Source organism: Chaetomium globosum, genomic scaffold, assembly GCF_000143365.1.
Source record: "Chaetomium globosum CBS 148.51 scaffold_7 genomic scaffold, whole genome shotgun sequence".
Classification (NCBI taxonomy): domain Eukaryota; kingdom Fungi; phylum Ascomycota; class Sordariomycetes; order Sordariales; family Chaetomiaceae; genus Chaetomium; species Chaetomium globosum.
This window is the reverse complement of record NT_165982.1, coordinates 1561581-1576843: the sequence shown is the minus strand read 5'-3', so window position 1 is coordinate 1576843 and position 15263 is coordinate 1561581. Positions and strand designations below refer to the sequence as shown.

Sequence of the window (15263 nt, the reverse complement as noted above, 5' to 3'; positions counted from 1 at the left end):
CCCAACCCAACCTAAACCCAACACCCCTTCCTTCACATCGCCCCCAGAACCCCCTTCGAGATCTTCATATCCTCATTATCCCTCCTCTTCCTCTCCATCTCCGCCACCAGCGTAACCACCACCTCCCCAAACTGCCCATCCGTCAACCCTTCCCTCAGCACCACCAACCGCCCCTCATTCCGGCTCGTCCCACCCCCCGCCTCGGCCCCATCCCTGGCCACAAACCTCGCCACATACCCACCCACTCCCCCATCCTCCACCAGCACCAACGCCCCCTCCTCCACCACCCACTTCAACCTGCCCTGCGCACCCGCCCCCAGCCCCGTGCAGCTCACAAACTTCTTGCGGAACCGATACCGCCCCCCGCCCACATCCCCACCCACGCCCCCCACTGCCCGTGCAGATACGCCTTCTACCCTTGTCCGTCGTCAGGCTGTGGAACCAGCGCCCCGCCCAGGCTCCGGCCCGCTGCCGTCGCCGCCGCGGGTGGATGGTCAGCTGCGGGGTGAGGGAGAGGGGAGGACGGGTAGAGGATGGTGAAGAGCGGGGTGGTGCGGTCCGGGGTGAGGAAGGTCATTTGGCGTTTGGCGGTTTGGATGAGGGGGTATTCGGGGGGGTTGTTGGGGTTGTAACCGTTGGGGCGGGTAATGGTGGTGGTGATGGTGGTGTGGTTGGTTGGGTGGTGGTAGGGGGGTTGTTGGGGGGGGTATTGTTGCGGTGGGTAGGGTTGGTTGGTGTAGGGTGGGTATGGGCCGTAGGGATGCGGGTATCCTTGAGGGGGGAAATTCGGGTTTTGGTTCCAGCCCATGGTGTTGGGTGGTGGTGGGAAGCCCTGGGAGAAGTGGTTCTGGGGTTGGTGCATGTTTGGTTGTGCGTAAGGGGGCGGTGGCCCAAGAGGTGTGTTGATGTATGACATGATCTCTCCTGAAGGACAACAATATGGTTGAGTCCGTGTTTGCCAGTTTGCTGTGTGCTTGGCTGGGTTCAATGTCCAAAGTTGAAATAACACCTGAAGTTGGGCTTTGGTGGTATTTGTAACCCAGCCAGGCCAGGAACAACCTATCAAGGCCGATCCATGGACGTCAGCCTGACGACAAAGGAGTGAACTCACAGTGGTCAAGGTAACGGCCAAGATAGCCATCCGCCTCCTTACTCGTCCTTTAGTTGAGCGGATCACTTCCTGAAATGGAAACTTAGCTGGCCAAGAAACGCTCTGCGGCGCAGCCACTGTCAGCGAAATTCCCAAAACGTCGAAACGAAGCGCCCGAGAGCATGGATCTGAAGGCTATCTTGGCGTGCAACCAATTGTATGTACAGATTCCACATTGTCCTCATCTCGATTCATAGCGGCGGCCTCGAAACAACCCTGATATCCCAGGGTATCCCAGGGATCTCTATACCTAATTATGGGTGGCCCAGGTGGCTCCCGCCATCCTCCCGGGCTGCCCATCGAGCATGCCGTCATTCCAGCTTCATTCATCACTGAGACCTGAGCACGGCCCGCGTGTATGCTAGCAACTTGCTTCCAAGGGACTTAAAGGGTGCTTTAAATGCGCCGCTGAATGCCCACTCCGAAGCCTCCCATGTCTGCCTTGGCCCTCTCCAGAGACTCAGTGGCACAACGTAAAGGTCTGCCAAAACCGAATCTCGTATGCGCAGGTGCAAACCGTGCAAACGTCCTTCAATTCTGGCCCTTTAATGGATTGAGGTCGAGAATGCCCTTCAAGTACTTCTCCGCCGCTGGCGAAAGCGGACTTTTGTCCTTCGAGAACTCTGGCCCAAACTCTCCCCCGCAGAGATACTTGAGCGACACCAAAGCTCTAGCTCTCTGGCCCTTGTCCATGCCTGTTGCCGTCGTGACTGGCATCTTGGTGCGCAGAATGTCGATGGCATTTGCCCAGACGCCGTTGTATACCGCAATACAGCACAAGTCGAACCGCCAGATGCTGTTACCGAGGCCATGGCAGAGCGTATTGAGCGCTTTCTCGTCGAGTTTGAGGGAGTGGAGATTTAAGTAACGTATCTGAGACAGTTTCTGAGTACTGAGAATGGAATTGGCCGGATACGAGTGTCTAACACGCTCACCGGTGTCAATCACCACGCCATTGAAGCTGAGTTTTAAGCTGCGTAGTTGCTGCCCACACCGCGATAGGATTGTCCCTACGAAAGTGTCGAGATGGGACTTGTCTTCGTGGGAGAGGGGGGCCTTTCTGTGTCTCCAACCGTCCTTGAAACCCATTTACAAAGATTCTAGCATCTCGCACGCAGCGCCCAACTCGTCTCACGCTGATGTTTCGTTGTGGTCTTGAGCATAGATCTTCAGGAAGTGGGCCAACATAGGTAAGCTGCTCATACTCATCTGGGTCATGGAGACACGTGCTCAATGCAAGGCTATTGGTAGCTCCCAGAGCAGTCTCACAGGTTCCAGAGTACGGACCGCTTCCTTTATCCCGAGAAACTTGTACCCGATATCCCGTGGATCCCACGAGACCGGCATCAAACGAGAAACGATCTCGGTATCATTCAGCGCTTCGACGTGGTCGTACTTCCAGTAATCTGGGACCAGCTCCCTGAAATGAAAGCAATGGACATTGGGCATCTGCGAAGCGGCCGCCGCAAGTGAATTGGCAAAATTGCCGTTTTGGAGGACTTCATGCTGCTCCTGTTTCAAACGGCAATATTCGGCGTATCCTTCGTGCAGGATCTTCTGATATTTTGAGAGTGGCCGTACAAGCGCTTCTCCGCTCTCTGCTGCACGAACGTATTCCGCCCATTCATGGCGTATACGGTTGTAATTTTTCATCGCCCGTCGTAATTCGGTCGCCCTGTATTCGCTGTCGTCGTCAGCCTCCTCGGGCCCGAAGTCTTCGTGGGACCTAATTTCATCTCTGCAGCCTTCTCGGAACCCGGCCACGGTTGCAAGTCGGATCTCCTTAAATCGTGCAATGCTGTCGGCGTACTCCTTTGGCCGATTCCCAATGGAAACATGGATACCCCGGATGTTGGCCGCCATGAATGGGTTTTCGAGATCTTCTCAGCTAAATCGAGGGAAGCCCGGGTAAGCTCGACCTGCACAACGGGAAACAAGAGTGGTGTTGCCAGCTCATAGAATAAGCGGCAAAGGAGGCGAAGTTTGCAGAAAGTCCGCCTTCATCTGTGGCTTCGTGGACCTCTATCATATTCATGCCAGTCAACGCCGTGGCGCCAGCGCGCAGCCTCCGTGATGGCGTCATCCTGGAAGCTGTGAAAAATGATATACCAAACGTCTAGGGGCACGTCGGTAATATTGAGAGGCCGTAAATTACCACGGGATAGCTCCAGTTCGTTGAGACGAAATAGTTGTCGTCGGGGCTCGAGTACGTGGGAGATGACGTCCCATTGTGTGTCTCGTATAACCATCGTCGCAGGCTTCGGGGACGGGCAGTTTTCGTACCGCTTCTTCTTTTCCGCGAGTAACAAGCTCTCCTTGATATCGAGATGGCGTAATTCGTCATAGGCCGCTATAATATCGAGAGATGATGGGTCAGGTCTTGTGCCAACCCACGCTTCAATCTCCTGCGACAATTGCGCGAGATCATCGTCTAGGTCTGGAACAGGCTCCGTTGCCCCAGGTGGTTCCCAGTAATACTTGCTGCTTGCGTCGGAGTCCATGCCATCTGAAGTTGGGGTGGTTGGCCGTTGATCAGTGTTGATGTGCGATGGGTGTTGATGTGTGGTAGCACGAGCGGAATGAAGCATGTAAGAGTTCAACCCGATTTTAGTTTGCCAACGCCACGCGTCAAATCAGCTCCATTCATCCCCCGAAGCTGTGAATGCATTATTACAATTCTCACCAAAGTCAAAGAAGTCATCAACACCACAATTCTCGCAGAATATTTTTTGATTCCTGCGGTCTCCCATGCAACCAACTCTCCCGATTGTCGCCTGTTTGAACGGCTTAATCAACTTAAAGTATCCGAACGGGAGCCGGTAATTACGGTGACGCTGGACGGGGGAATCGTTGATACGAACAGGGTAGTAGAAGAGGCTTGGAAAGCGAGGTGGTTAAAGGAACGGGACGGCAGGGCGGTCACCAGGCTGGCGGACGACTTTGACCATCAGCAGGAGACGCTATTCCGGAACGAAACCCTAAGGAGGCACGACGGTCTCAGCAAGGCGAAGAGCTCACTGCTGATTCAAATCCGGACGGGAGCAATAGGCTTACGGGACTTCTTGTTTACATGGGGAGTCCCGGAGGTTCTGACTCCTGCCTGCGAGTGTGGGGAGGGACGAGAGACTGCCGAACACCTGGTATTGTGGTGCTTGGCCCCACCGTTGACTCGAAGATGGGAGAGAACTGGAATTCGGACACGACGGGACTTTTACTCTGTTCTACACGGCATCAATCCCACGACTGCACGGCTCGCGAGGAGAGTTCTCGACTGGCTGATGGACTCGGGGAAGCTGCCGATGTACAACTTAGCCAGGAGGCTCGAGCTGGAAGCGGCGGCCTGAAGCGCCCCCGTTCGGAAGCCAGGAGGCCTCCTCTCTTTGTATACGCAGACTCACCAGAACGCATCGTTCCTTGATTGTTGGTATGGGTTTTTCACCCGGCCCGGGAGGGCACGGTTTTCCTGTACACTAAATAGCTGAGGGTCCGGCACGCCCTAGGGCATAGCGGAGTATGAATAATAATAATAATAATTACGGTGAAAGTAGTTATTTCATCTGCAACGTTTCTACTCTACCACGACTGGGTTTTGGCAGTAACAAGCGCGCGACATTTTACAAAAGGGTAATGGCATGGAGCCGGCGTTGAACAGCCCAACAGTCACTGCCGCCTTGAAAGACTCCCCTGCGCTAGCTCTGTCGCCCTCCTTCAAGAACGACACGACATGTGTGAACCGAGGCGATGGTGATACCGTGATACCAACAGGATATTTAGCCCATGTTGTGATTTGTGTGGCACTACGCCGTTTGGCAAGTCGACAAGTATCCGGCCCATCGGAGGCAGTTCCCCGGAAACCGACATTCTCCCGGATTTGCGGCTCAGCTGCTTCACCGAACAGGCCGGATGCGGGGCCGTCCGGCACATTCCCGGTGATGGCTTCCTTCGGCCTCGATTTGGAGGGTTAGGGTAATAAAGCCCCTCAAGAGTACGAGACCTCTCGCAAGGAGGGAATAACTAAGCAGCACCCTTGTTTGCTTGCATCACTGGACACGCGAACAATTTCTCGATATCGCCAAGGACAGTGCTCGACGATCCGCGCAGAAAGCAGAACGGCCATCAACGCACTAATGGCGCCACGCCGTCCGACGTCGGTGGCCGTAATGAGATGCTTCGGTTTCAAAATCTTGGGACTAGTAGTCTCATGCGGGTTGGCGCCATGCACAGGACTGCCGAATTCGAATCCAAAGTTGGGAGTGGCTGAAAAGAATCCTTGATGTGTCTCAACCCCCGCGCGCCTCTTCCCCACTAAGTCAACGTTCGCATCGCGCCCCTGGCGCATCTTGCATCGGAGCAGACATGGGGTAAGAGATTTTGAAGCGTGTGCGGTCGAGAGTCGGAGGTGGCAGGAAGCAGGCTCAGGCTAGATTCCAAGCCCATAACACGGAGGGCAGAGACCCCAAACGTTGTACGCGAACGAAGGCGCGCCACGGTCCTCGCTTTCCGAGAACTCGGACAAGGCAAGAGAAGTGGCGAGTGAAAAAGTGGCAGACCTTCTAGAGTGTTAATCCAGACATTTCCGTCATTGCCACGCGACCCAGACGCTCGTCAGCCAGCGAGGCACGCCGGGGGCTCAAGCTAGCGCCGAGTACTTGCGTCTGCAGTAGCTCCTGATAGGCGAGAAGACGAGTCAAAGGAGCGGCATCATATTGAGGGTGCCCCGGCGGGCCCTGCATTGCCATCCCAGCGCCACGGGTTGAGACCCGGGCCGCAAGTAGACAATGCAGTGTAACGACGATCGGGCCTGAGGGAGCAGACTCGAGCGGATCCCGGCACCAGCGAAGGCAGAAGCTGTGGCGGTTGGCCCAAATTAGGCCACTCGGTGTCCCCGTTGGGTCATTGGCCATCATTTGAGGGCAATGAATGGAGAAGCTGATCCTCGGCTCATATCATTCGACTCTCCAATGAGCGATGGGAGGGCACTCGATCTGTGACGAAAAGTCCCTCCCGCTATTACTTAGTCTGAGGGAGCGAGTTGAGAGGAGCATTGCGGAGTGTTCGCAATGTTGGTGCACACAAGTGCCCAACCGTGACCCTTCTTCTGGAAACGGCCACCGACTATTGACGGCCTGGTAACGACTGCGACTTGCGAGTTGTAGTGGAAATGACACGGGGTGACTGGCATGAGAAAGTCATTAGTTATTGCTATGTGCAAAACTCGGGAGACGGCCGCGAACAAGCGACATCATCTCGCGCTCTCGTGTTTTCAACTTTCGCATATCGAATTTCGTCTTTCCCGTAGCCCAAGACTCCAACATCAGCCGGGCATTGCTGACCCGACGACGCGCCTTCTCGGGGTTGTTGCTCAGTTCGTCAAAACGATAATCTAATTGGGCAGGCGTTCACCCTCGGGAAGTTTGTTGTGGGCATTGCGGAACCATTGAATTCTGGCTCGATGTGCATGTTGGATGGCACTCAACGGCAGACTTTGAAAGACCCCGCCATGGGTTGTCGTTGAAGTTCAGCGAGCAGATTGTGCACGTTGCGATTCCAGACCCGCCCATTGGCCCAAAGAACTGGTCCCTGTGCCCCACGCCAAGAAGATGTCCCGATCTTGGCAGGGCTTGGCTGCTATTTAGACCCAGCCGCATGTCTCGAATCAAGGATGTCAGAGGCTGCTTTCTCGAAAACTGCAATTGCTCGCAGAATCCCACGGCGGTCCCACGGCGATCCACTGCGTCGTCTCGAAAGGTCGACAAACTCAAAAAACTCGACCAAAAAGGTGGCAATATCGATGCTGGGCACATCTGGCCCACGTTCAAGCGAAGGCGGTGATCGAAAGAGGGTGGCTTCCCCGACAATGCAGGAAGGAGCTCGCATTGAAGAGCCCGGGGGCCGTTTCCGAACGAGACACGGCATGTGCAAACTGGGAAACGGGGAAACGGGAAAAACAACACACAACACACACATATCGATATTGGTACATGAGACGCTACAGTAGCAGTCGGTGCGAGACGCGGAGAAACAGAGGCGCCGCCGGGTAAACTACACTACACCACACTAGTCAACTGGTCGCATGCCTCTTGAAGGCTGCAGATCTCGTCAAAAATGCCCTCTCACAGACAGCACAAGAGCCTCCGATGACGGGTCATTTGGGGTTTAGAATATCGAAAACAATGTTCAGGCGAACCCTGCAATGACACCCCACGCCCAGCGTCACCCGTCAAGGTGGGATCGTGATGCCCCGATTCGACACCTTGCCCCGGCCCCCCGAACGCCCAACGTCGAGAGCGCCACATGGATCCCGCAGCTTGTCCATTTGGTCTGACCGAGCATCTCGCCTGGCGGCAAACGCCCTGGGGGGCACGTTCCCCCCGCAGGGCGACGTGAGAGGCTCGTGCAGATCGGACACCCCCGTCGTAACGACATCAAGGGCAACCGACTCGGCCCGCCAAGGCTGTCTTCAGCCCCTCCGTCCCACCCCGCCTGCCGGTGGCCTGCCCAACCAAGCCAACCAGACATTTCTCCAGGGTCAGGTCTCCCGAACCGCCAAGATGTGGATGCAGGAAGTGGGTGGGTCAAAATCTTGAGTCCTCGGTCGGGGCCACCGTCCCACGTGTATGGGAGCTCTTCCCTGGGGGCCTAGCTGCTGCTGCTGCTGCTGCTCTTTGACCCTGCGTCCTGCCTGGTTAAATACAGAACAACCGGCCCGTGTCTGTTTCTCATCATCCCTTCCGCTCCCCAGGTCGATCAACCCAACAACAGCCCGCGCGCTGCTGTTCTCACCTGAGCACGCGACTGCATACGACGGGAACTCACACCGCCAAGATGCCTACTGCACCAGTACGACTACCATCTTTGGCCATCGGCACCATCTTCGCCGCGCTTGACGCGCTGGAATTATTGGGTGAGGATCCCCGGAATGCAAGGCATCAGGGCGTTTTTTTTCTTCCATCACGAGAGAGCCTGGGTGCTAACAGGCCCGTGTCCCAGGTGCCAACGATGTGGCCAACTCGTGGGCGACGTCCGTCGCTTCCCAATCCGTGACCTATCTCCAGGCCATGGTCCTCGCCTCCATCATGGAGTTTGCCGGCGCCGTCGGCGTGGGTGCTCGTGTCGCCGACACCATCCGTACCAAGATTGTCGATACCTCGCTTTTTGCTGAGGTTCCGGAACTTCTCATGCTCGGAAATGGTCTGCGCCGTCGTCGCCTCGTCCATCTACCTAACCTTCGCCACAAGAATCGGCATGCCTGTGTCGACCACCCATTCTATTCTCGGTGGTGTCATCGGCATGGGTGTTGCGTCCGTCGGTGCCCACCGGTGAGTGATCTCAAAATCGGAACCGGGAAGATGGGGCGCTAATGGGCTTTCTCACAGGTGTCCCAATGGGTCAGCCCCGAGGGCAACATCAACTCCGGCGTGGTGCAGGTGTTCCTTGCCTGGATCATCGCCCCCGGCCTTTCGGGCGCTTCGCGGCCATCCTCTTCTTGGTCACCAAGTACACCGTCATGGTGCGCAGGAACCCCGCCATCTGGGCTCTGCGCGTCGTCCCCGTCTACTTCGGCCTGACCGCTTGCCTGCTCACCATGTTGCTGCTCTGGAAGGGTGGGCGGATACAAGGTCACGCTCACCGAACCCCGAGGTTGCCGGGTACCATTGTCGGTGTCGGTGCCGCCTTTGCGCTCCTGATCGGCGTCACCCTCACGCCCTGGATGTACCGCGTCGTCATCAAGGAAGACTGGCAGCTCCGCTGGTACCACATCCCGATGGGCCTTCTCCTGCTCCGCCGTGGTGAGGTCCCGCCCCCGCCTGCGGATGTCGACGTTGGCGTCAAGGATTACTACGAGGGCCGCCTTACCAAGGAGCAGCTCGACGCTCGCAACGCTGCTGAGCGCGGCGACGTCGAGGTTGTCGGCGATTCCAACCCAGAGAAGACCAAGAACGCCGACGGTTCCGATGCCGGTTCGACCGAGCGCCCCACCCCGAGCCCCCTGGCCAACATCACCAAGGCCCCGAAGTCTCTCGTTGGCCCCAAGCCCGAGGGCAAGTGGTACCAAGGCAACGTCCTCTTCTGGTATTTCAAGTGGGCCCTCCTGCGCGGTATCGACCAGGATGTCGTCAACGCCCAGAGCACGCACAACAAGCTCGCCAGCAACCTTGACGAGGTGCACGCCCACGCCCAGCACTTCGACAACAAGACCGAGTATATGTACAGCTTCCTCCAGATCATGACTGCCGCCACCGCCTCCTTCGTCCACGGAGCCAACGACATTGCCAACGCCATTGGCCCCTACGCCAGTATCTTCCAGATCTGGGAACGAGACCCCGCTCCCCGAGGACGGCAAGTCCGAGGTTCCCATCTGGATTCTCGTTTTTGGCGCTGCCATGCTGGTCATCGGTGTCTGGACTTACGGCTACAACATCATGCGCAACTTGGGTAACCGCCTGACTCTGCAATCGCCCTCGCGTGGTTTCTCTATGGAGCTTGGCTCTGCCATCACCGTCATTCTGGCCACCCGCTTGAGTAAGTTTTTTGACTCCCCGGCCGTGCTACCATCAGGTGCTAACTATCTTGCAGAGCTCCCTGTCTCCACCACTCAGTGCATCACTGGTGCCACCGTCGGCGTCGGTCTCTGCTCCGGCACATGGCGCACCGTCAACTGGCGCATGGTCGCCTGGATCTACCTCGGCTGGATCATCACCCTCCCCGTCACCGGTATCATTTCGGGCTGCTTGATGGGCATCATCATCAACGCTCCTCGCTGGGGCATGCCGACGACGAACTAGGGGGTTTAATGGTGTAGTACTTATGAGTCGATTGTCATTGAGCGAGTTGAAAGTCGCGAGCCTAGAGCCGCCTTTCTCATTTTGGACTTCAAATACCCGGGGGTGATGCATTCAGTTAGAATTTGATAATCAGGATAAATTGCCATGCAAAATCTGTGTGAGCTTTGTGCAGACCTTTGGTTTCGCTTCCGTGTTGGGCAAGTTTGGTCGGTCCAGTTGGGAAACAACACATTGGAGACCTCAGGAGCCGCTGTTTGCACTCTTGAAACCAACCGCCTGTTATCCCCTGTCCTCTGTGAGGTCTTTGTAGCCATTGGAACCACCTCCCAAGGCTCTCCGTTGTGGTTACCTCCAACAACTAACTTTACCCATGCCGAGGTACTCACATACACATCGTCATCGCATCCCCACCGAAAGAGTCTCTGGTCATCCGAAGATGTTAGTTGTAGCAACTCGAGCAAGGAAGATCTGTAGTGTGGCTAATTCTAGGATGATTTGGCGATCAAGACCCGTTACTGGTCTGGCCCACGGAGCCGTGTGATAATTGGTATCAATACCTAGGTACTCTCGCTCGGCGTCCAACGGCGCGCTCAAGAGCCAGCCTACAACACTCATAGCAGCATCCGGAATAAGCGCGAAAAGGATTGCAACTCATCCCTGTCTCCTCCGTCCAAGTCCCAAATTGTGGCGCGCTGCACAAGAAACTTCAGTTTATGCTCGCATCTCCCAGTCGCCCATACCTTGCCAGCCAAGAGCGCGTTGTAAAGAAAAGGCAAGAAACAAGCTGCGTGAAGCATCGGCCGTATGGCGGGCTCAGCAGCCGCCGAAGTAGCTCTAGGAGGTGGAAAAGTGTAAACAGTAGGTAGTGTAAACACACCCGCAACTGTCGCGGAATCGTCTCGAATCCCATGGCAAGAGGTGGAAGTGGCTCACATGAAGGATATAATGGCGATCAAGCCCGAGGACCTCAGTGATCTCGCGAGGGATACCGTTGCCCTCGTCTTGTTGGCCCCTAGTTCCTCGAGCAAGATATTCGCCCGTGCAATAAAACGGTCTCGAACTGCGACCAAACACCAAAAGTCAAGTGTAGGCGCGTTGGGTCCACTCTCGGGTAGTTCTGTGGAGAGCCGACATGTCAGAGAAATCAGAGCTCCAGCGCCAGCGCCAGCAACGTCAGGAAGGTCTGACACGAGTCTACTTACCTAGCCCGGCAAGAAGGTCTTTTGGCTCGATGCCAGTACTGCGGACCCTGACAACATACTTCAGATACTGCTTCATCTGAAACTCCAAAGACTGACGGCAAGCTTCCAGATGCGCCGCACGGTTTCCTGAGTCGGCGTCGGCCTCGTCCGGGTTTGCATCGCCTTCAAAAAGCTCATTTGGAATAAGCGCCCCGCTCTGAGAGTCGTGTCGCGGCCCCGCGTGGTTTCCCACCGGCAGAAGTTGCTCGCGCTCAGCGTCCATCCGCTCACGGTCCGGGCTCCCCTCTGGTAAAAGATCGGTGGTTTTCTTATGATGGCGTTTCGTCCAGATGTACCCGTTAGCAGCGGAATTTGACGGGCATAAGAACATTAACAACACTGATGTTGCGGGGTTGGAAGTGGTGGCTCAAGGGTGCCAATCGGAGGTGAACTGGCAGGGCAGAGAAACAAAAATGAAAGCACCTTGGGCGGCGCAGACCCCGCAGCGAGGCTGTGTGACGCCAACTCATTGCTCTCGCAGCATCTGTTGACGTATCATGTTCAACATTCTGCGACCTCCTTGCATGTGCCGGCCTCACCGCGCTCAGCATCATACCCATGGGCGAGCTGATTGGCTTCACTTCCCACCATCTCGTCTCGACAACGACCACCAACGGTGCCCGAGACGCCCAACCATGCGTTGCCTTGCGGACGTACCCGACGCCTCGTTTGTGAGCCTACGAGAAGCTCGGCAATGGGATGGATGCCTTCGGACCCGGCAGCTAGTGGTCCCGGAGCCGGCCAGGAGCTCGGTCGTTCGTGTTTGCGTGGTCTACCCAAGCCATAAGACCTCGCACCCCGCTATTGGAACCGGACAAGGCTCGATCTCAAACTGTCACAAGCTCACCACCGATGGTATTTGCCTCTGGAAGTCTATGGCGACAGGACGCTTCTTCTCATCTTCTGGCGGCGGTGATGCGACCGAACTTCTCGGCGCCCAAATCGCCACATCCGCCGTCACCAGCTTCCCTGTGCCCACCAACGCACGCCCGGAAGCCCGGCATTTTCACATACAGTTGTACGCAAAGGGCCGATCTGACACAGCACAAAACCATAACCGATTTGCCGACTTCGTCACCGAAAGCCTTGGGCATCTCGGACCCAGCTGGGCCATTGAGACTGCGGAGCCGCCTCCCGCCTCTCAGAGGGCTCATCAAGGCATTTTCCTGGTGCATGTCCGTCTTTCACTAGTCGTGGCCCTGCTGTCCTGACTTACCACCCATGGTGAACATCACCGGGACATGGGCTTCTGACAGAATACTTGCCGCAGGCTCGAGCCGAATTCAGGGGCAGCGACGGATGCACGAACGATGATGTTGAGAGTCTCGCGGCCATGCTTCGCGGCGCGAAAATACATTCGTTTCCTCTAACCGACTCGACGACGTGCCTTTTTTTGCGGTTGTTTGAAATAGACCAGCTTGGAGAGCATCACGACAAGGCGGCGAAGCTCCTCGATGGTTTTGTAGCCCACAAAAAACGCGAGCAGGATATCATTCCAAAGGGAAGGCGCAGCAAGGTGGATATCGCTATCGAAATGTTAGTCCAGTCCTTGAAAGCCTTTTTTTATGTCGTTTTCTGCCGGTACTCTGACCGTCAGGGGAAGAACAGGAAAAGAAAAAGAAAAGAGGAGGAAAAGCCACTTTTCAAGTCGGTTTGCTAACAGATGGGTTCGGTACTCAACCGGTGAAGCGCCTTCACAGTCACCGGCATCACCATTGCCGTGAATGGTGCTGTCCAAACATTCCAGACATTGCAAGAGTTCTACCATCCTCGGCAGGGTGGAAGTAACCAGACCAATGCAGCTATGAGATCACGGCCGGCGCCAGCGGATACCACCAGGTCAAGGGGTGTTTGGAAAGACCTGGAGAATCTCGTAAGACGGCTCCTTTTGGTTCGCTCTGTGACTCCTTCGTACACCCAGTAATGAATCATAACCCTGAAGTTGGACTGATTCTTAGTTTCCCCGTTCAGGCCGAAGCTTTTATAAACGCAACCTCGACCCCGCCGTCGCTCCGAGGTCAGCTACGAACCATTTCCCAGACGAGATGTGATCTACTTGAGTCCCTGACGACACTCGATGCCGCTTTCCATGAGGCTAAAGGCTGGGTGCAGGCTTGGTCTGGCAGGGGCGAGAGTAAGTTGGACTGTTCCTACTTATCGATTCCACTCGCCGTCATTGACCGAGGGGTCCATTTTCTCATCTGTGGGCAATTCAGGAAGGGATACCGGACAGGAGCTCACCACTGAGGAAATACTCGAGTTCGCTCAACTCATCGGAAGCTTTTCCCGCAGCGCAGACGACACAGCCGCTGCCCTGAACGTCCTCGCGCCGTTACTCGACGAAAGATACATCCTGCCCAAAGCAGCCAATACTGGCATGGCCGTCATTGGCACCGTCGTTGCCGTGGCCGTGACTTTCTTCTGGTGGAACCCTATGGGTTGGACTGCGAGCGCTTTAGGGACTGCCGCATCGTTCGTTGCTGCGCACGGCACGGCATCGGCGGTGACGTGCGGCGCTGGCGGTGTCACCGCGGTCGTATGCGGTGTCAAGGGCAAGATTGGCCATGACCAATGCAAGCTGATGGACAAAGGTGCGTTAATATCCCGAGAGTAAGACCCCGCCTCGCAGGCAGCCGGGCGGCAACATGATCATCGTGGACTGGGCTGACCGCGCTCGCGTGTATTTCGAGGTGCTCAGTTCGCTGTGCCAAAGTGAGATACCAGAATCAGAAGAACGAGGTGCTGCGCACTCTTGTCCTCATCCTTGCTAGGGAACAGTTTCAGTATCTTGGGCACGAGGATCAGAAAAACATTTGTGACAGAATGGGCATCCAGATCAGCCTATTGGGAGAGAGAGGATACGAACACGGAGTGCTCAAGACGGTATGGGAGGATTTAGAGGACGCTTACAACATGTACTACAGTAGCCTTCGCGCAGCGGCAGTCGTCATTGAGTGAGTTGAGTTAAGGCGGGGAGTAGTGTCATGTTTGGTTGGGTACGTAGGTAGGTAGGTACCTAGACGAGAGCGAGAGGATTCACATTGTGACAAGGACAGACATATTCGAGAACTTACTGGGTACATGGATTCATGGGTCAATGAAGACATGTACTTGACATAAACAAGTGCCTGAATAACCATGATACCATAATGCTGCTTTGCATTAACCAAACGCTCGCCGAAACCCAAGACGTCCAAGAAGACGAACCTCTTCCCGGTTCGCTTTTCCCATGACCTCAGATCAAACTCGCTCTCAAACGCCATCATCTTCCTCCACTCACTGCGCATCCACCCAACCTGCCCGCCTCACTCCCGGCCTCCCCCCTCATCCATGGCCGCAGATGCCGTTCTGCCACCTTCTCCAAGCCGATTCCCTCCCGCTGGCCCCGACAACCCCAGCATGGTGGCTTTTTTCTTGAGGGCCATCAGAAGTGCAGCGCCCTCATGCATGTCAACTCCCTCGTTTCCACTCGGCAACACCATCCGTTCTTTCCCCGTATCCACCTTGGGGCGCCTATGTGATCCCTCGCCCCCCGTCCAGTTCTGCCTCCCATCACTGCAATCCAGAACGTGCGCGTGCTGTACCGGCCCAGGGGCAGCGGGGTTAGGAGCTGTCATCGTGCCCGCCATGACCGCTCTACCCTCGTTCAGCAGCCTGGCCAGCTCCGCCTCCAACGCTTCCAACTGCTGCTCGGCCGCGGGCGGCGGACACCCAGCCAAGGTCCTGGCTTTGCACACCTGGGCCAGCACTCCCTCTATGATGGCCAGGTATGATGGCAGGGCCACAACCTGGGTCGAATACCCATTCCCAGCTCCGTCCCCTACCCCACCTCCACTCCCACTTCCACTCCCACTCCCACCCCCAAACCCACCATCACCACCACCACCACCACCCACAACAACCCCCTACCCCCCCCTTGTGAGGGCAGGCCTGGGGCTTGCCCCACCCTTCGGTCAACCCCGGGAGGCATCCCGTGGCAACTCGCGCGGCCAACAGCGCCTCATGAGAAAGCAGAACGGGGCCGCCTCCTCCTCCCTCACCGGTTGCTCATGCTGCCCTACAGCTCGGCTGCCACTCTCAAGAGAG

General features: G+C 56.4%; 5 protein-coding genes across 5 annotated transcripts in view; 3 read left to right on the top strand and 2 right to left on the bottom strand.

The window, feature by feature from the left end:
* Positions 1–540, top strand: part of CHGG_10086 (uncharacterized protein) — a gene marked incomplete at both ends in the record, with an annotated part of 2120 nt that extends 1580 nt beyond the window's left edge. The window contains one exon of the mRNA XM_001228012.1: positions 48–540. Within this exon, the coding sequence (XP_001228013.1) occupies positions 48–540 (493 nt within the window). The remainder of the gene's footprint in view (positions 1–47) is intronic.
* A 1141-nt stretch (positions 541–1681) lies between these two features.
* On the bottom strand, positions 1682–3738 carry CHGG_10085 (uncharacterized protein; the record flags this gene model as incomplete). Its single annotated transcript, XM_001228011.1, has 3 exons — positions 1682–2227; positions 2420–3030; positions 3171–3738. The coding sequence occupies 3 exons, from the start codon at positions 3736–3738 to the stop codon at positions 1682–1684; spliced, it is 1725 nt and encodes a 574-aa protein (XP_001228012.1).
* Positions 3739–5703: 1965 nt separating this feature from the next.
* CHGG_10084 (uncharacterized protein) lies at positions 5704–6054 on the bottom strand (the record flags this gene model as incomplete). Its single annotated transcript, XM_001228010.1, has 1 exon — positions 5704–6054. One exon carries the CDS (start codon positions 6052–6054, stop codon positions 5704–5706), a length of 351 nt encoding a protein of 116 aa, XP_001228011.1.
* Positions 6055–7975: 1921 nt separating this feature from the next.
* On the top strand, positions 7976–9936 carry CHGG_10083 (uncharacterized protein; the record flags this gene model as incomplete). Its single annotated transcript, XM_001228009.1, has 5 exons — positions 7976–8086; positions 8206–8469; positions 8527–8660; positions 8792–9447; positions 9728–9936. 5 exons carry the CDS (start codon positions 7976–7978, stop codon positions 9934–9936), a joined length of 1374 nt encoding a protein of 457 aa, XP_001228010.1.
* A 1876-nt stretch (positions 9937–11812) lies between these two features.
* CHGG_10082 (uncharacterized protein) lies at positions 11813–14135 on the top strand (the record flags this gene model as incomplete). Its single annotated transcript, XM_001228008.1, has 5 exons — positions 11813–12346; positions 12925–13050; positions 13149–13311; positions 13394–13768; positions 13876–14135. The coding sequence occupies 5 exons, from the start codon at positions 11813–11815 to the stop codon at positions 14133–14135; spliced, it is 1458 nt and encodes a 485-aa protein (XP_001228009.1).
* Between the last annotated feature and the right edge of the window lie 1128 nt (positions 14136–15263).